This window comes from Rattus norvegicus, chromosome 2, assembly GCF_036323735.1.
Source record: "Rattus norvegicus strain BN/NHsdMcwi chromosome 2, GRCr8, whole genome shotgun sequence".
Taxonomy (NCBI): Eukaryota; Metazoa; Chordata; class Mammalia; order Rodentia; family Muridae; genus Rattus; species Rattus norvegicus.
The window spans coordinates 92276361-92296776 of record NC_086020.1 but is presented as its reverse complement, the minus strand read 5'-3'; the positions used below and the strand labels follow the sequence as shown (position 1 = coordinate 92296776).

General features: G+C 34.8%; 1 protein-coding gene across 3 annotated transcripts in view; it reads right to left on the bottom strand.

Moving 5' to 3' along the window:
• The window catches only part of Tgap1 (GTPase activating protein testicular GAP1), a 73612-nt gene that overhangs the window by 47016 nt on the left and 6180 nt on the right, over positions 1 to 20416 (bottom strand). Inside the window, exons 1-7 of one of the 3 annotated variants that reach the window (XM_039101958.2) lie at positions 16568 to 16710; positions 14568 to 14747; positions 11523 to 11672; positions 8465 to 8506; positions 7792 to 7873; positions 4178 to 4255; positions 2500 to 2563 (exon numbers count right to left, since the gene is read on the bottom strand). In XM_039101958.2, the coding sequence (XP_038957886.1) occupies positions 2500 to 2563; positions 4178 to 4255; positions 7792 to 7873; positions 8465 to 8506; positions 11523 to 11672; positions 14568 to 14710 (559 nt within the window). In that variant the 5' untranslated portion in view covers positions 14711 to 14747; positions 16568 to 16710. Of the gene's footprint in view, positions 1 to 2499; positions 2564 to 4177; positions 4256 to 7791; positions 7874 to 8464; positions 8507 to 9458; positions 9559 to 11522; positions 11673 to 14567; positions 14748 to 16567; positions 16711 to 20416 lie in introns of those variants that run through there. The other 2 variants (XM_039101957.2, NM_001007635.3) reach the window with 2 other exon arrangements.

Below are 20416 nucleotides of genomic sequence, written 5' to 3'. Positions count from 1 at the left end.
AAAAACCTAGATCAAAAAGAAGAAAACACACCAAAGAGAAGCAGACAGCAGGAAATAATATTAAGTCTGAAATCAATTAGAAACATAATCCATAAAAACCAAGATCCTGTTCCTTGAGAAAATCAACAAGACACATAAACCTAAAACTATCTAAAAGTCTCAGAAATAGTATGCAAATTAACAAAATCAGAAATGAAAAGGGAGACATAATGGAAATTGAGGAAATTTTAAAAAATCTTCAGGTTTTACTACAAAAGACTATACTTGACAAAGCTTGAAAATCTATATGAAATGGATGATTTTCTAGACAGATACCACATACCAAAATTAAATCAAGATCAGATAAACTGATCAGTCCCATAAACCCTAAGGAAATAGAGCAATTCATTAAAAACAACCAACAACAAGAACAGTAACAAAAAACCTAGGGCACGATGGTTTTAGTGCATAATTCTACCAGACTTTCAAATAAGAGCTAATATCAAAACTCCTTAAACTATTCTCAAAATAGAAACAGAACTACAGAACTTGCTGATGAGATTGTAGAGAAACAGGAATGTTCCTCCATTGCTGGTGGGATGGCAAACTTCTACCACCACTCTGGAAATCAATCTGGCTGTTCCTCAGCAAACAGGAAATAGTTGTACCTGAAGACCCTGTTATACTGGTCCTGGGCATATACCCAAAAGATGCTCCATGGCCGCAAAGACACGAGCTCCACTATGTTAATAGCAACCTTATTTGTAATAAGAAGCAACCCTGATGTCCTTTAACCAAAGAATGGATATAGAAAATATGGTTTACTTACACAATGGAATACTATTCAGCTACTAAAACAAAGGACATCGTGAATTTTGCAGGCAACTGCATGGACCTAGAAAATATTCTGAGTGAGCTAACTCAGACTCCAAAGGACATGAATTGTATATACTCATTAATAAGTGATACTACCCAGAATGTACAGAATATCCATGACACTAAAAGTTAAACCATAAGGAAAGCCTAAGTAAGGATGCTTCAATCCCACTTAGCAGAGGGAAATAAATAACCATGGGAGGCAGACAGAGGGAGAGATTATGTGTGAGTGTGGAATGGGAGGAGAACAGGTCAGGATCAGGTATGGGGGAGACATGAGAGAGGCCAAGGGACCCAGGAGAATGAATGGAAATTTACAACTTTTGGGGTTAGTGGGAACCTCTAGAATATCCCAGAGACATGGGATAGGGGTGCTCCCAAGAGTCAAGGTAGAAAATTTTGCCAAATCATGCAGATGTGAAATTTGAAGAGACCACTTTTTAATCAAACAGGACGCCTGTGGATGGACAGGGACACTAACACGCCTACAAAACTTTCAACCTCAAATTGCTCCTATCTAAATGTAGTGCAGGACAAACTGGAAAAGAGTCTGAAGCAGTGACCAGTCAGTGACAGGTTCAACTTGGGATCCATCCCATGATTAGGCACCAATCCCAAACATTATTACTGATGCAATGTTGTGCTTGCAGCCAGTAGCCTAGCATGGTTGTCTTCAGCATGCAAGCAGCTGACTAAATCAGATGTAGATATTACATCTAACCATTGGACTGAGGTCGACAACCCCTATGGAAAAGTTGGGAGAATTGAAAGACTGAAAGGATTGGAAACATCATAGAAAGACCAGCAATATCAACCTGGACCCATGGGAGCTATCAGAGACTGAGCCACCAACTAAAGAGCATACATGGGCTATTCAGAGACCACAGGTACCTATGTAAGAGAGTGTTTTCTTATCTGGCACTAGTGGGAGAGCATTCTCTTAAATCTGTCGAGACTTATGTCATTTGTATGAAGGTCAACTTTATGAGTTAGAGCTTCAAATTTTCAGTAGCTTTTAAAAGATCAGCTTTGCAAGCATATTTGGTGATCTCAAAATTTTAATTCTTATTCAAACTTTTCTGATAATTTTATTACTATTATTTATTTATTTATTTATTTATTTGGCAATAATCTAGTGATAAATAAAAGAAGGCAACAAATGGAATAGCTGTAATTAAGTCAGGTTGTCTCCAGAAATCAGAATATGATTTCATATTCAGTTGCAGAATTACTGGTCATAGGAGATGTGAACTGAATACTTTACATGGATTCAGAAAATGGCTACATTTCTAAAAATCATTACAAAACAACTATAGAATTTGGAATAAATAAAAAAAATTGAAGATTTTTCATTTTAGATTTAAACTTGTTTCTGTGCGTATGTCTTTTGTTCACATAGATACCTGTTTACAATGTTAGACTTGGTGTTTGTGCAGGTCAGATGTGGGAATTAGATCACCTGAAACTGGAGTTATAGATGGTTGTGAGCTAGCATGTGAGTCATGGAAACCCTTGAGATACATAGCTAGGAGGATTTTCTGTAGTGATCACCAAATGATTTTTTTTTAATTTTTTTAAAAATAATGAATATATTGACAATTCACCAAACTCAGCTAGTCCCTCCTTAGATTTCCCTGTTATTACCTTGGAGTAGTCTTGGAGCTTTTCCAGGGCCAGGACAGAACCACAGTTGGTAATCTTCAGTGTTCTGGGAGGCAAAAAGAACCAACCATCACAAATAAACTGACATCAGAGTCTTGAAGAGCCTAGCGATTTCCTTTAAGTATCATTTCTAGCTCTCTAGCAGGGAAATTATTTAGACCAGTATTAAAGATATTTCTTCTAACCACAGGTTTGAGTAAACAGGACTGATTTCAGGAGAAAATCTTTGGGTACTTGCCTTTCCTCTTGGGGGGAGCCTTGGTCTACTGATCCACAATAGAATAAGAAGTTGCATTCAGCCATTACCACTAACCAAGACTAATAGTATTATGAAATTTCTTATGTCTGTGCAGACTGTGTGTGGTGTATTGAACTTTGACTTAACATGAGCACAAAACCTAGTGTCCACAGAGGCATATACTCATGGTGACTATGATGAGTTTAACAAAGTTAACATTCAAAAGATATGATAACTTTGACAACAGTGAACACAAGAGTCTTTGAGGGTGCCTAGAAGTGAAAACAGACTTTGGCTTTCATTGAGAGGTGTCCAGTCTGTGGAGATGAAGGACATGTGTCTATCCTAGAAAATAGGCTGGATGCTCAAAAGAAGTTCTAGGACATAATTACTGCACACAGTGTTAGGGTTCCATTTGAATCGCTTCTCGACCTTTTGGCTAAGATCAAGTGTAGGGTTCCATTTGAAACAATCATCTGAATAGAACATTCTGTTGAAATATTGAGCAGCCTCCAGGAGTGGCTCTAACTGGAATTATTATTAATTTCATTTTCTTGTAGACTCCTATTTAAAACCAATGACATTGTCCCATAGAGTTTTTAAGTTCTAAACTAGCAGACAAAGACACTCAAGCAGACACACCACCAAATACCCATCTACACAACAACATACAAAGAGAGGTGATAATGAAACAGAAAGAGAAAAAGAGAGAGAGGGAGGGGGAGGTAGAGGGACATAAAGACAGATATGTGGATTCTCATTGTACAAACTCACAGAAAGCGATAGACAGGGATGCACAAACACAGAGAAACACACACACACACACACAGTTACAAAGAGATACACATGCACAGTAAAAATAGAAAGACAATATATACACAGATATGTATGCATAATAGACATAGAAATGTAGACTCATTTATTAAAGATTTATTAAAAGTTAAAAGTAAAGGCACTAGAACATGTATACTTACACATTCACACAGAGAAATAAAAACAAGAAGAAATGGGAAAGACTAAAGAATTACATACCAAATAGGGAGTATAGCCTAATTTTCAAAAAAAAGAAAGAAAAATATTCCCTCTAACATTGGCATCCTTTAAATTAGCTGTGAGCATATGACAAATTAATCACAATTTATTACAGTGGATATGTATTATCTAGTGAAACTACACATACAGCTCAAGCCATTGGGCTATGAGTTTCATTTCACATAAATCTAGACACGAATTCAAGAAAAAATGTCACTCAAAGGACTATTATTATGTCTTCAATAACTTCAGATTAAAAAGGAGGCATTTGTAAAATATGATTTGTAAATGTATCATGATCAAATTTCATCTGTATTTACACATTTCCACATATGTGGATCTCAAAAGCAAAATTCAATTTTATCTCAAAATAGACTGAAAGTAACTTACATGTTTTCTTATCATTGGCAGTAACTTGCTGATTATGTCATTCACTGTATCGAAGTTTGTTGCTGTTACATATAGAGGCTATAGAATGTACAGAGAGAAAAAATGCTATAAAATAACCTGAAAGCTCATGAATACAAAATTAATATGATCTAATCATTATTTACAATTTATAATCTGTAACAACTCCTCTAATGTATACCTTATTTTCTTCCCATAGGTTAAGGCTGGAAGACACTCAGTTTAACATATTTATCTTAGAATTTAGTTCTTGGTACTGAGAAATCAAACATAACTCCTACAGGTTGTGTATGATAAAGGGTGACTGAGAAGCTATGGATGCTAGAGCTCAGCATCCTGGTTTCTCTTTCATTATGGTAGAAGGTAGTCAGGGAGGGCACTTAAAAAGAGAGCAGAGAGGTTTAATTCCTCTCCAACTGGACTTCCATCATTACAGCCTTACTTCCATATGCTTCATATGCACAGTTCTAGGAAAATGAGGTTGAGAAGCAGCACAATTGTTTTTATAAAAATGAAAAGTAGTGAGCACTCTTATCATGTCAGGGTTTGTAAATACTTAGATGGCATATAGATATAGAGTGTTGAAATCTTTTATGGTGATAGATCTGGGAATCCAAAATGAATATTTTAGAAACAAGACCCCATTTCTTAACACTCCCAGGAAAAAAAACAAGGAAACACATACACACACACACACAAACACACACACACACACACACACACATACACACACACACACACACACACACGCACACATGGTGAGCATAGAACATTTAAAGAAAAGTAAAGCTTCTGATATTTTGATGAATATCTGAAAACATCTGTATAATTTTAAGACAAGAAAGTTTTATTATAAAGAATTCTGCACATGAGTAATAATTTACGTAGGACTTTAATTCACATTATTGTAAAATATTTTGTTTTCAGAGCATTAGAAACATATTAATGTCCAGTTAATGATTGCAAAGATGTGTACATCTCTGATGGTGATTTTCTTTATAAAACAGATTTCAAGGCAAAGAGACTTTTTAAATAAAATATTTCTACAAATAACGTTTTAAAGCATTAAAATTAAAATAGAACTGGTAGTTTTACTATGTATGCTAAAATATTTCTTGAGCCAAGACGAACCACAGAAATGTAAGCAATTCTTAAGAGAGAAGATCGACCTTACAATAGCTCACATGTTCATTCTATGAGAAATAAAATGTTTTAATTGTTCAAAGATAAATAAAAAATGTTTAATGTAAATATATTTAATTATATCTTCAGATAGAAATAACTTTAAATATTGAAATTACATATTAATAGACTAAATGAGATGATATTATCACTAACAAGGTATGAATTTTAAAACACATTACTAAAATCATGTAGGCATGTAGTAAAATGCTGTCCCCGAGCCATGGCATAAGCATTGACTCATGAAGACAGTGAGTTGTTTTCTATACAATGCTAAGACCAAAAGTCAAAATTTTATACATTGGTAATTACTGAGGTCAAGAAAAGAAAAGAACATGAATTTAGGGAAAGGTTTGGGGATATCTTGCAATTGTACAGGTGATTTGGCATTTCTATACTTACATGAAATTATCAAATAAAGATAATTCTAAAATCACCTGCATCAATCTATTTTAAAATATAAGCAGTGTCTGACGGATATACATTCAATCTTAAGAGTAAAGAAAAAAGAAAAATTAGGTGGAAAAATCCTAATATAAAAATAGTTAAAACATTTTCCTAATTTATCCATAGAAAAACTTTACAGGTTTATCTTAAGTAATGAAATACGTTGATGATTCAAAGAATTTTTCTAACTATAAAAGAAAGACTAAATGATAAAAAATCAAAGAAAACTAATAAGAAATTGATATATATATAATATATGAAGAATTATTTCTGAATACTGACTAGAGAATATGGAGAAAGAAAAAAGAGAGGATATTTAAGAAAGGTAGAAGAATGTTTTGATGATCTGATAATATCTCTTCAAAGACAAAAAGGAAATAAACATATAACATGAATAAAAGTTAAAAATTATCTATTACTAATCTTCTGAACTACACAAAGGTTTTTAATAATTATGGTTGGATAAAATATTAAAGCATTAGAGTTGTGGGAGAGAATTAGTAAAAATGTTCATGTTAAAGGAAATGGATCTAAGTCACAAAAGTGTACAATGCTCAGCAATGACAATGTACAATGACAGCTGAAGTCTAACAGCAGAGGCAAGAGAACATTTTCCTATGGGACGTTCTGCTCTTCTGCTCTTCTCTGTCCCAAGGACACATACGGTTCAGTCAAGCTAATGAGTGTTCCCTGATTTATGTCACTGACTCAAAATCTATTTTACACTATATTTAATTACTGTTTTGTATAATGTAGACCTGATATGATTAAGAAATTGCTTTGTGATCTAAAATATCTTCATTATATTCACCTTTGTAAGTCTAGTGCAGTGTCCACAGTGACATGTTAGAATACTGACTCTAGGTCCATTTTATACCCATTAGCATTTATGAAAGACAGAGAGATGTTGATCCCTGAGCCACAGTCTTTTCTGCTTTACATGAGGAAATGTCTTCAATGCTCTACATGCTACATAGTAGTTAAATTTTTGATCTATGTTAAACCCAATACTGGAAAGTAGACAATAATATAAGCATTAGAAAAATAGACAATTATTCCATAGATATTTATGTTTAACTCAATGATAGAACACTATAGTATTGTGAGGTTGTGAGTTTTATCCTAAACACTATACACAAAGATGAACACACATACACACACAGACACACACACACACACACACACACACACACACACACAGAGAGAGAGAGAGAGAGAGAGAGAGAGAGAGAGAGAGAGAGAGAGAGAGAGCACTGTTAAATTTATAAGGGTAATTTCTGAACAGAAGTTATGTGCAAAGATACCCTCATGACTAGATTATTCAAATAAACATGAGGAGGAAAAGCCATGACTTTGTAGCTGGTATTCAAAGGAAGGTATGAGGATGCACAGTAAGAGACCTAAAGAGCACAGAATGGAGATAAAGAGCTAATATATCACTGAACACTTAAGTATGGAGAAAAATTGTAATGCTTTATGATAATATTACATAATAAAAATTGTTTACTAGACATAAATATTTTAAAATGAATAAGGAATAGTGGAAACAACATACAAGTCTATGTATAAGCAATAAGGCCTCAGGAGGGGGCAATTTAATTGTAGTAATAATACTTCACTTGGAAATATATGCTGTTGGAATTATTTGGTTCAATTTTCAGTGATATAACAAAAAGTATTCCTCTTTTTGGATCTCTAGTACATGAATCAGTCTTGTTTCATGTTACTCTCTACATATCAGGTATGAGAATCCTATGTCTGCATTGAATACAGATATAATTTCCACATAATACTGTCTAAATTCTCTTCTCTCTCTGTCCCTCTGTCCCTCTGTCCCTCTCTCCCTCTGTCCCTCTGTCCCTCTCTCCCCATCCATGCTCTTCTTATGTCTCCATCTTCCATTACTTTGCAAACTGACTCTCTCCTAGTCATGAACATGGAAGAGTTTTGGTTTTGTATTCACATACAGTGTCACAGCATGCAATGTCCTCAGTAAATATCTGCATGGGTATTTCTATTTTGTTGTGCTTCTTGGCTTCACGAATGGATCTGCCAAATGAAACAAAAACATACAATACAGCAACATTAATTAGTAGCTTATTACAAGCTAATCCCTGTTAATATTTTTTTTCAGAATCATCTTAGCTTTCAATATAAGAAAATAAGTTCAGCAATATTCATTGTTCGACTGGCGAATACTCAAAGATGTTTCAGAAACAGATATAGTCAGGTAATAACACATTGACCTAAGTAGTATAGCCAGTCCTCAAAACAATGCCTGAAACAAACAGAAGGGTAGAAATCTGCTTGACCTCAAAGGAGGAAGCAACAGATGGTTCGAATGTGCATGCTAGAGTGACATCTACTTAGTGGAATTTAAAATAAGACTTGAGAGTACTGTTTACTACAAAGAGGAAATAATAAATGCAGAACTTCCACTAAATTAAATACAATAAGGATTGGACAGGAGAATGCAAAGCATTATCCATTGACCATCTAATTAACTACTGATTTTGAGACAGAATATCAAGTGTATATATATATATATATATATATATATATATATATATATATAAACTGAAGCACATACTGCCATTCCTATATCACCAAGGAATTAAAATATTAACACAAGTAAAATACCTTTGTAGAAAGAAATACCACCAAATGGTCTGTTCCATGGAACTGTAAAATTGAAAAAAATTAGAGTCATGATAAATGGTAAGATTTTTAAGGTTGTTATGCATGAAAATATCTTACGTCTGTGGCCGTCAATTATGGTATAGGTGTATTTGGTAGTCTTCACATGACTCCACTTCTAAACGACCTAATTTTTTGTACTGTCATGCTGTCATGTGACACTTTACCACCCCTAAATATAATACTTCTTTTATTTGATAAGAGAGAAACCCTATGCATTAAATAACAATCTTTAGAGATTTTACCAGAGGAGTAGAAAATATTCAGAGAACAAAAGGTGATCTCTTTTGTCAGAGTCTATGACAAATGCTTTTCCATATAAAGAGCAAAGTCACAGAGCCTATAATGCTCAGAAAACTCGTGTTTGTGTTATTTGAGTCAACTGTGTGATGACACTAAGAGTTTGGATAGAAGAATGAAAAGAGCTCAAATTTGGAGTATGCACAAACTTTTCATGTGGAAAAAATTTGAATTTTGGTGTATGCTTGTTTAGAGCAGAAGGCATATGCTGCACAATCCCTGTGAGTCCATCAACTACACTCAATATAACATCAATATGCCATGAGCACATCTCATGAAATATTAGAATGCAAATTTGAAATTTTCCAGAACTCTGAAAATTATACCTGATTCTGATGGTCTAATGACACTAGTCCTTTTTAATTGACTATAAACACCAGTGATATTCTGCTACAGAGACATTCAAATACTTGAGTATTGCATGAGTAACTTTTCATCATTCAATTAAATACTAATTTTTAAGAAAATATAGGAGTATAGAAAGTATTTGTCAAATTTAATTATACTACACAATATTATTGGAAACAGATAAATCTGTGTACTTTTAAAACACAAATAAAATCAGATCATTTTGGGAAGAATGTCTAGGATAAGTAAGATCTTGTCCTGTCCACATTCTTCTTAGAAGACAATGCACCTCTGTCCTGTCCCATGGATCTTGTAGAGTCTTGATGTACATCGCAGATCAAAACATAAAGGACGCTGGTGCTGGGTGGAGGAGCCGTTGGTCCGGCCCTGTGGGCTCACAGGAGGTTAGAGGTAGCTCGCGAGGTCCTGCTGCGCAAGCGCGTTCAAGATGTTGTACGTGCTTCCGCATCTACACATGACTGGCAGGTAGACCAGGCCATTCTTTCAGAGGAGGTCCGCGTGGTCGTCATTCACTTCAGACACGACTGGGGCCCCACTTGCATGAAGATGGACGAAGTTCTGAACATCATCGCCGAAATGAAATGGAAGATAGTGAGAGATCGTCCTCATCTTGTATGAGTCCTGTTTGGATAACCCAGCTGTCTTAAAGCAAATGGTGCTGGTGTCCCTGTGGTCTGTGGCATCCTCTCTGATTCTCCCGAGTCTGGTAGGTCTTTCTGCAGCCAATATGAACATCTGTTGGACTCGCCCATATGACTTGATGAACATACAACACTGCAACCTGCTCTGCCTGCCCGAGAACTACCAGATGAAGTACTACTATCATGGCCTCTCGTGGCCCAGCTCTCCTACATTGCTGAGGATGAGGTTGGGAAGATTGTGGGTTATGTTCTGGCCAAAATGGAAGAAGATCCTGATAATGTCCCTTATGAACACATCACCTCACTGGCTGTTAAGCGCTCCCACTGACGTTTGACCTAGCCAAGAAGCTAATGGACCAGGCCTCCCAGGCCATGATAAAGAACATCGACACTAATAAGTCTCCCTGCATGCCAGGAAGAGCAACCGAGCAGCTTTGCACCTCTATTCCACACCCCAAACTTCCAGGTTAGTGAGGTGGAGCCCAAGTCCTATGCAGATGGCGAAGATGCATATGCTAGGAAGCGAGATCTCTCACAGATAGCAGATGAGCTGAGAAGGCAGCTGGTGCTGAAGAAAGGCAGATACGTGGTTTTGGGTTCCAAGGAGAATCAGGGTAGCACACATCCTGGTTCCAAAGAGGCCTGTCAGCAGGAGAACCTGGCTGGTGGTGACAGTGGCAATGATGGCAAAGATAGCACTGATGTCCAAGACCTTGGGGGCCACCTCTTACAACCTGATTGAGCACTACAGGTTCTTGTATATTAATCATATTGTTCTTGGGAACCTTGTTCTGCAGTCCTGTGAGTCGAATGTCTCTCCTTTCGATGCTTAGGAACCGTCTGCATAACCTGTGTGATCATGGAGACACACCTGGACACAGAACCTATTGTGCGGGAGTCAAAGAAGCCTGAGGACTTCCGTGCAGCGCCTTCCTTGGCTTCTTCATGCTGCCATCAGATTCTGTTCAGTGCTGTACTGGTTCTGTATATCCTGCAGGTTTCCAAGTCTTGGAATGCTAAACAGGAATTGGGACAACTTAAGAATACCCCAGCGTCCTGCCTTTGCCATTGTTTATCTGGGTTTTCCTTGGAGTAGAACTGTCAAGATAGTCCTCATGCCCTCTGCCTTGTGGGGAGTTAGCCACTCATGCTTTCTGTGGGAACTGCCTGGCCTTGCCCTCCCTCCTTTTGAAGAAGAATGTTCCCTTTCCTGGTGGGAGACAGTGATAGGTTCTGGACTAATATGGGAGCAGAATTTGTAGATCTTAAGGAAAGGATAAGCAGAAATTAAATGGCAATTTCTAACCTTAACAAATAAAATATAAGGAGAACAAAAACAAACAAAAAACAAAAACAAAACAAAAAACCATGAAGAACCTACCTATATGTGGAAATAGATATGGCGAAGAGTATAGAAAGTCTAGAGTCATCATAGAAGGGGAAAATTGAGTTGGCCTCCTGTATACAATCAGACTAAAATTGATGCTATTTTTGTAAACATTTTGGGATGATGAAAGCCTTTGGTGAAAGAAGTTACTAGATACACACCCTTCAATGGTCACCAATAGCCATTATTAGATTATTAGAATGAGTATACTCATTCACTGGGAAGTGAATTACACTCCATTAATTTGACCCACAATTTCTGAAGTTATCCTCTTGTGATCACAGATCTGAACTCTAGTTCTTACCGAAAGGTGGCAACAACATGTCCCATCGGCCAGTATAGGTAAATCGATTTGGAAGCAGCAGTGTTGTCTGACCTGAATGCATCCACTTCATCACCAACCCACAGGTAAGTCAATGGAATGACATGTTTTATCTTAAATTTCTTCTTATTCCTATAAAGAGAATCAAATATCTGTTAGATTAATTTGCATTGTAGTTGGAATTGTGGTAAAACCCAGTTCTTCCTGCCCCAGAGCAAAAAAGGACACATCCATTGCTAAATCTAAGCACAGCTACATTTACAGAAGGCCACCTGTTTCAATAGTTCTTACCTGGATTTAGTTAAGGAGTAACTATTTTGCCTTGTTTTTTCTCATAATACACAAAGGAAATTATTTCAAGATTTTTTTATTTTAATTAATTATATGTAAAAATCTTTCCAGAATAAAAACAAAAATATTGTTTGACTTAATAAAATTTATTTTCTGTTCTCTGTCTCCCTGTATTAAATATTCAATAACCTCATTCCAGTAGCTCCTGTAGAAAACCTACAAAGTACATATCACACAAGTAACCAAAAAGGCAATCCTTTTTTCCAATAATTTAGACAAATAATTAGAATAATGTCTTCCTAACACGCATTCTGATATTATTAGAGGTGTTTTTTAGAAACAATAATATTTGAAGCATACATTTTCTTCTTCTGTCATTCTTTTTCTGAGTAATTTGCTCTCTGGGAATTCTACATTAAAATATAATGCATTTAATGATTTTTTTGGTCACTTTCTCCTTTCCATTCTCTCTCCTGACAGATCTCCTCCCCACACTCATGATTTTTTTTGTATTTTTTAATGATGGACCTAATATTATGTAGTGCATTTGCTGTGTAAACCTAGGTATTGAATTTTCCTTCGGATACTCGTGAGCTAATATGTGGCTACATAACTGAAGATAATGACTCCCTCTCAAATTCAGGGGACAGAATATAACAAGAATAAGTCATGGTTCAAAAATCGTATATATAAACCGTTAATATTCAAAACATGGGAAAACTAATTGCACTACAGAGAAAGATTCCTCATATAATCTAATGTAACATACTATAGTCAAAATACAAGCCATCATGTCATATTTACTTCAAGATATACATACATACATGTCTCAATGATGAGATGTTCATATTTACATTTTATATTCACCATTTAAACATCTAAATGTATATATATATATGCATATATAAAAATCAAAATTCCCAAGAAATGCTTGAACCTGAAACCTCTAACTCCAATGTCTGATAAGAGATAATTTTTGAAAATGGAAATAATGATAATCACTTCTTATAAGCTTGATAACTTTCTTTCCATAATGTGAATGAAAATCTAAAAATAGTTTTAATTACTATTGCAATATGACAGAAGGGACCATATGTACTGCCTTTAAGAAACCAACCATTTCCGTTTCCTTTATTCTCAACACGAAGTTAAGTTCACTTTCTTCTATCAACTACACTTATATGGTAAATGATCAGTTTGTTTCTTTTTACATTTCAGATGAGTTGATTACTATCTTTTTTTTTCAGAGCTGGGGAGCAAACCCAGGGACTTCTCTACCACTGAGCTAAATCCCCAACCCTGATTACTATCTTTTAAAATAAAATGTGAAGATTTCCCACTATGGAAAGAAAGGAAGCTGTGTAGAAAAAAACAAGAAAGATGGACAGATTGATAGACACCCAGTCCATTCTTTTATTTTCAGCCTGCCTCAGACACTAACTACCATTTTCTATGAAGGAGCAAAATGTACTCAGTTGGTGTATTTATAATGCATAGAAGAACTATCACCTGTATATTTTATTTTTCTCACAATCTGTGAAATGGATCTTCTGGAAAATGATTCACTGATGATCCAAAAATTTAACCCCTGCCCCCAAAAATGGAATAGACTATTTTATTGATGTCTGTCTGATAAATTTATGAGAACATCACCTAAGACATTTACTTGATAATATCAATACCAGCATCACATCTTTTAGAATAATATGAAGGCTATGATCATAACTAGTGGAGATTATTATTTGATGTGGTCCCAGAAAATATCTCTATGGTCATAAATTCTAATATAACCAAATACACAGTTTCATTCAATCACTTCAGTTTTCTCTAGTGTCTGCAGAATCACCAAGCAAGACTTAGTGCCAGCAGGTTCCCTTGTTAGTGGAGGGATAGAAGCTGCTTCCTGTCTCTTCATGCTAATGTGGAAGCTATGAGGTCAGTAGCCCCTTATGACCAACAATCTTGCTTCTGTAATCTATTTGTGAACACCAAGAAAGAAGGCTCCTGCTTACCATGAACTTAATATTTTATTTAGAGAAATGTGTCACAGGGCTCTCATTATGAGTTGTAATACTCCTAAGTTAGTTTTAAAAAATGCTAGAAATGTGGGCACATGCCTGCATAACTGTCTTCTTGGTAGCTTGTCACTAATCTTTCACCAGATTCAAACAGCAGAGTAGTACCTTAATTAATTAATTTTTTAAATGTGCCCAAAGAATATGTCAAAACAAATTGAGAAATATATAGGAGTAGTCCAGTAAGCATCAACCCTACTCAAAGAAGTATATGCCACTAAGGAAACTTGAGAGTTAGAGAAATTCCCCCTAGGATTGGCAATTGCATCACTTAGCTAATGCCAAATACACATTCCTGAACACACCAATACAAGCAATATTATTGACTGTACAGGTTATATTTAAGTACTTAGAAACTATACATATATATGTATCCACTCATATCTATTATATGAGTGTATCTTATGTTAGCTTATATATAAAATAATGTGTAAGAATAAGTAATAAAAAGCCATGATTTTAAAAGAGAGCAAGGAGGGGTATATGGAAGGATATGGAAGAGGTAAAAGAAGGAGAATAGTGAAGTAATTGTAATCTTATAAAATAAATAATCTTATAAAATTATAATCTTATAAAAATAAAGGAAGTTATAATTTTGTACCTTAAGGACTTTCCAATGTCTAACCTCTTATAGTAAGGAAAGCATGATACGTATACTTACAGTTTACTGGATATTACCAAAACGTCATTGAACAATGTCAGATATCTCTTCTTTCTCATCCAGCCTCTTCGGATAACCACAGCACCTTGGCAAACCACGGTTCGATTTTCTTCTCCTACATCTTCCTCCTCAGTCATGTCCATGTTGAAAAAAACGAAATCTCCTGATTAAGATCTCCACCTAGAGAACAAGTATTCAGTGGTAAGTTATAAAACCGATGTTCATACTGTATTTCAAAGGGTGAACAGTGTTAAAATGCAGACTCAGTTTTCCAAGCATGATTCTGTTGAGCTATAGACAGCTTTAAAATGTAACAGAAAATGTGTCATGTATGAAGGGAACTATTGGGAATGTATTGAAGAAGTAGGATCTTTTCAGAAGTGGGACCTTTTTCAGAAGTGTCATGGGAATAGTTTGAAGAAGTGTAGTAGGATATAGAGCAATGGTTCTCAAACTGTAAACGCTACAACACTTTAATGCAATTCTTAAAGTTGTGGTGATACCCTCCAATAAAATTATTGCATTGCTATTTTATAACTGATATTTTGAAATTTTATAAATCCTAATGTAGATATACATTATGTCAGATATCAGATATGATACTCTGAGAAAATGCTATAACTAAAAGTTTAGGAGCTAACATTGTAGATGTGCTGAAAATAATCAGGTTATCTTGATTTAAACCAGTTAGGTCTCTGGGAGAGTCTCAGAAATGCCAGGCTTGGTCCAGCTCAAGATACAGGAAAGAAAGATTCCTGATAGTTACAAACAAACAAACGAACAAAAAAACAAGAACAAAAACAAAAATGAAAAAAATGCAAGCATTCATCAAAAATTTGTGAAATTGGTCTTGTCTAGCAAGGGTACACATTTCCCTTGACTGTGGCAAAAGGGACATATGGCTCTCCATTGACTTGTTCATTTTAGGATATCAATTTCCATCCGATCTTCCTTACTCCTGAAGAGGGTAATCATACTTGTAATAAATTTATAATCCCCCATCTAGGTTACAGACATCTTCCAATATCCTCATCTCCTCCTTCATTATACTAACTCCTAACATGTTCTAGAACCCCCCTCCTTTCTTTGTGAGTCCTTATTTGGTGACCAAGCTATCTCCATTTTCTCTTCTAATAGTATTCCTTGTCTTTACCCAGACTTGGTCATATCAAGCCTGTTTCTGTTCTCGATGTTCTGAAATTTTCCATAATCCTCTGAACATTTTTCTCCCTCATCCATAAAAAAATTGTTCCCTGTAATAATGGAGAGGCTTCTGCTTTGGTGGTATCTTTATTGTGCCCTGCTCTTTCAGTTTAGATATTTAAAATATATAGTTACTCAAGTGACTATAATTCATCCCACAATATATGTTACATCTTTCAAAAAATATGTCCAGAAATGTCATAACTTTCACTTAGAAAGGACTTAAGAATCACATGAATCAAAGAGAACAGTCAATAGTTGCCATCACATATATCAAGCAATACTGTAGATATGTTTAAAAAATAGTACTACCTCAGCTTCATGAACAAAATTTTAAGTTAATAATCATGTTATGAAAGTTGTGCATGTCTAATCTGTGTCAATGTTAAATTCTGAGCATTAGATTCCAAAGGGAACAATGTGTGTTGGAAACAATAACAATTTCTTAAAATTCAGAGAATTCTTAGATTGTGGGTTAGATTTACCAGTTTCTTAAAAAATTTTTTCAGTCATGGGGAGAAAAGAAAGTGGATTGAGCATAAAATAATCCTCACTTCTAACTTGTACAGTTTTTAAAACTTTACAGAAATATTCTCCTGTGTAGCACAAAATATACCCCTCTCCATGTGATAACTTTGTTTCTCTAGAAGACTAGTACTGAATAGTGCTACAATTATTACACAATCAAGAAACCACTGTTGAGTTGAGAGTTATTTCATATGATCATGAATAATCAAGACAGAACACTTCGTGATACCATAAGTCTATCATGAGAATCAAATTATATAAATATATACCTTTTTAGTAGAGCCTGGGATGAAGAACTTATCAAACAATGTGAAATTTTCCTTTGTCTTCCTGCCTCTAGACACCAAACTGGTGACTGCAGTGGCTAGAAAACTACTGAAGTCTGAGGTTTCTGTAGCTGTCAGGCTGAAGGACCATTGTGATGTCAATATTCTAGGGCACGTGTCATCTGGCAAAGTGACATGTGCATTTCATTTACTCTCTCTGTGGCTTTAAAATATAATATTTGTACACAGGTGGAACCACAAGTGTTTGGAATGAATAACATTTTCACAGCTATAAATATACATATATCGAAATGTATATAAGAAATACTCAAGTTAATAAAAAAATATAAAAAAATATATACATATAGATGTAGATATACCTACATGATATAGATGAGATAGAAGACAGATACATGGATGGAGGGAGGGAGGGAGGGAGGGAGGGAGGGAGGGATGGATGGATGGATGGATGGATGGATGGACAGATAGATAGGTAGGTGAATGGATGAATGGATGGATGGATGGATGGATGGATGGATGGATGGATGGATGGATGGATGGATGGATGGGCGGACAGTCAGTCAGACAGATAAATGGGTAGACAGACATGTGTATAAGAGGATATTTGTGTAAAATACTGCCAAATGCATATGAATCTTCAAAAATTGTCGTTTCTTATTTTTTCAACATAAGGTTCCTTCTGAAAAAGGTAGCATGGAGTCTTCTTTAACACTGAGAACCTTAAAGCTGAGTAGATACAAATTAACAAGGAACTTTGAACTGTAATGTGCTTTACTGACATAGAATCAGAAACCTTCACACACTTTTGTGAAGCTAGACAGCTTTGAAGCATACAGAAGGGGACACACAACTATCAATATATAGTAAATTTTACAGAGTAAAGCCTAGAGACAAAGAATTGTTACTGAAACAACCTGGGAGATACTCTATAAATCTCAGAATTAATTATATAGTATACCAGGGAAATGCAATGATCCTAGAAAGATCATGTAAGATTCTAATGTCTGTATCTTTAAAAATGGAATTTTGATGAGAGTAATAAAATATACATTCTGCAATCTACATAGTTTCATTGATATATGTAATAATTCAGTACTTATTAAGATTAAAATTCTATCAAATTAAAGTTTTTGTAAAGATTTGCTGCTGCATAAACCTGATTTCAAATGACTGATACATTGAAGTCCAGTAAATAAGAGAAAATCATAAAGAAATTTATGTATTCAAATGCCACAAATAACAAATTTTTAAGCTTACATGAATAGGTGTGAAGAAAATCTTTAGTTTTTAATTAATTATTTAACTAGTTAGGTCTCAAAGATTTTAGATATCCAGATGCCAGACTCAATCTCCCATCTAGATACCCATCCCTTTCCAAAACTTACTGTCTTGTTCTACAGTTGGGAAACTCTCAAAATATTCTAAAACATTATTCTTTATGAAGGCAAATTTTTTTCTGGCCCAACTACTTTCAATTTATCTCGTAAGTTTCTCCCTTCTCTACCAGATAGACTTGGTCACATAAATTTGTTTTTCTCTCTGCTCTGAGCTCTGTATATTTACATTCTCTCAACTATAATGAAAGCCTTTCCTCTACTAATATAGTCACTAATAATTTGCTGGTTCTCTACTGTGTCCCACACACACAATTTGAATATTTAAAATATGTTTATGTAAGTGAATAAAATTTTGATTAAATCGTATGTTCCCTCTTTCAAGAAATGTCCAGAGACACCATCATTTTTATGTAGAAAGCCCTTAAGATCCCTGAGAGTCAGAGTCCTTATATGCATCCAACAATAATGTAAAGATAAGGTAATAGAAATAGGAACAAGTCAGTTCTATGTTATAATTGAAAGCAAATGAGCATGCTTGGAGCATCATTCCTGTCTAATTGGAATAATGGTAAATTTTGTTGAAAACAATTTGCAGAAAAACAGAGATTTCTTATATTTTGGGTTGTAGTCTGAGCAGTTACAAAAAATATTTTCATAATCATGGTATGTAAATAACTGGATTGAGTACAGAATATTTCTCACTCATAACTTGGACAGATATTTTTGAAGTTTTACAGAAACCTTTCTCCTATTTAGGTCAATGCATTCTTCTTCTCACATGATAACTGTCTTTTTGTAAGGAATTCGTAGAGAAATATTCCTAACATAAATAGCTTCTCAAGACACTTGTGAATTGAGTTACTTCACATGATCTGAACTAATCAAGCAAATCACTTCCTCATACTATTAGTCAATCATGAGTATCAAATTCGTCATTGAAATTATCTTTATGGTGAGATGATATAGAATGAAGAACTCTCGATGTGAAATATTCTTCTGGCACTGAATACCAAGCTACATACAGTAGTTAGTAGACCAACTACTGAAGTCTGAGGACTCTGTAGCAGTCATGCTGACAGAAAATTATGATACAATAGTAGAGGTCTCATGTACTGTCTGAGCATGTGACACATGTGCTTTTCTTTCTACCCTTTGGTTTTAAAGCATATATATATACATAAATGTATGTGTATATATATATATATATAAATGTATGTATATATGTACATATATATTCTTTCTTTACTATATATACATATATATATATATACTTTCTTTACTGTATGTATGTATACACTTGAGTAATGATAGTTACTCAAGTGACTATAATTCATCCCACAATATATGTTATATCTTTCAAAGAATATGTACAGAAATGGCATAGTTTTCACTTAGAAACGACCTAAGACTCACATGTATCAAAAGAGAACAGGCAATAGTTGCCATCACACACATCAAGCAATAATGTAAAGATATGTTTAAAAAATAGTACTACCTCAGCTTCATGAACAAAATTTTAAGTTAATTACCATGTCATGAAAGTCGTGCCAATGTTAAATTCTGAGCATTAGATTCCAAAGTGCACAATGTGTATGGTAAAAAATAACAATTTCTTAAAATTCAGAGAATTCTTAGATTGTGGGTTAGATTTACCGGTTTCTTAAAAAATTTTTTCAGTCATGGGGAGAAAAGAAAGTGGATTGAGCATAAAATAATCCTCACCTCTAACTTGTACAGTTTTTAAAACTTTACAGAAATATTCTCCTGTGTAGCACAAAATATACCCCTCTCCATGTGATAACTTTGTTTCTCTAGAAGACTAGTACTGAATATTGCTACAAATATTACACATTCAAGAAACCACTGCTGAGTTGAGAGTTATTTCATATGATCTTGAATAATCAAGACAGAACACTTCGTGATACCATAAGTCTATCATGAGAATCAAATTATATAAATATATACCTTTTTAGTAGAGCCTGGGATGAAGAACTTATCAAACAATGTGAAATTTTCCTTTGTCTTCCTGCCTCTAGACACCAAACTGGTGACTGCAGTAGCTAGAAAACTACTGAAGTCTGAGGTTTCTGTAGCTGTCAGGCTGAAGGACCATTGTGATGTCAATATTCTAGGGCACGTGTCATCTGGCAAAGTGACATGTGCATTTCATTTACTCTCTCTGTGGCTTTAAAATATAATATTTGTACACAGGTGGAACCACAAGTGTTTGGAATGAATAACATTTTCACAGCTATAAATATACATATATCGAAATGTATATAAGAAATACTCAAGTTAATAAAAAAATATTAAAAAATATATACATATAGATGTAGATATACCTACATGATATAGATGAGATAGAAGACAGATACATGGATGGAGGGAGGGAGGGAGGGAGGGAGGGAGGGAGGGAGGGAGGGATGGATGGATGGATGGATGGATGGACAGATAGGTAGGTGAATGGATGAATGGATGGATGGATGGATGGATG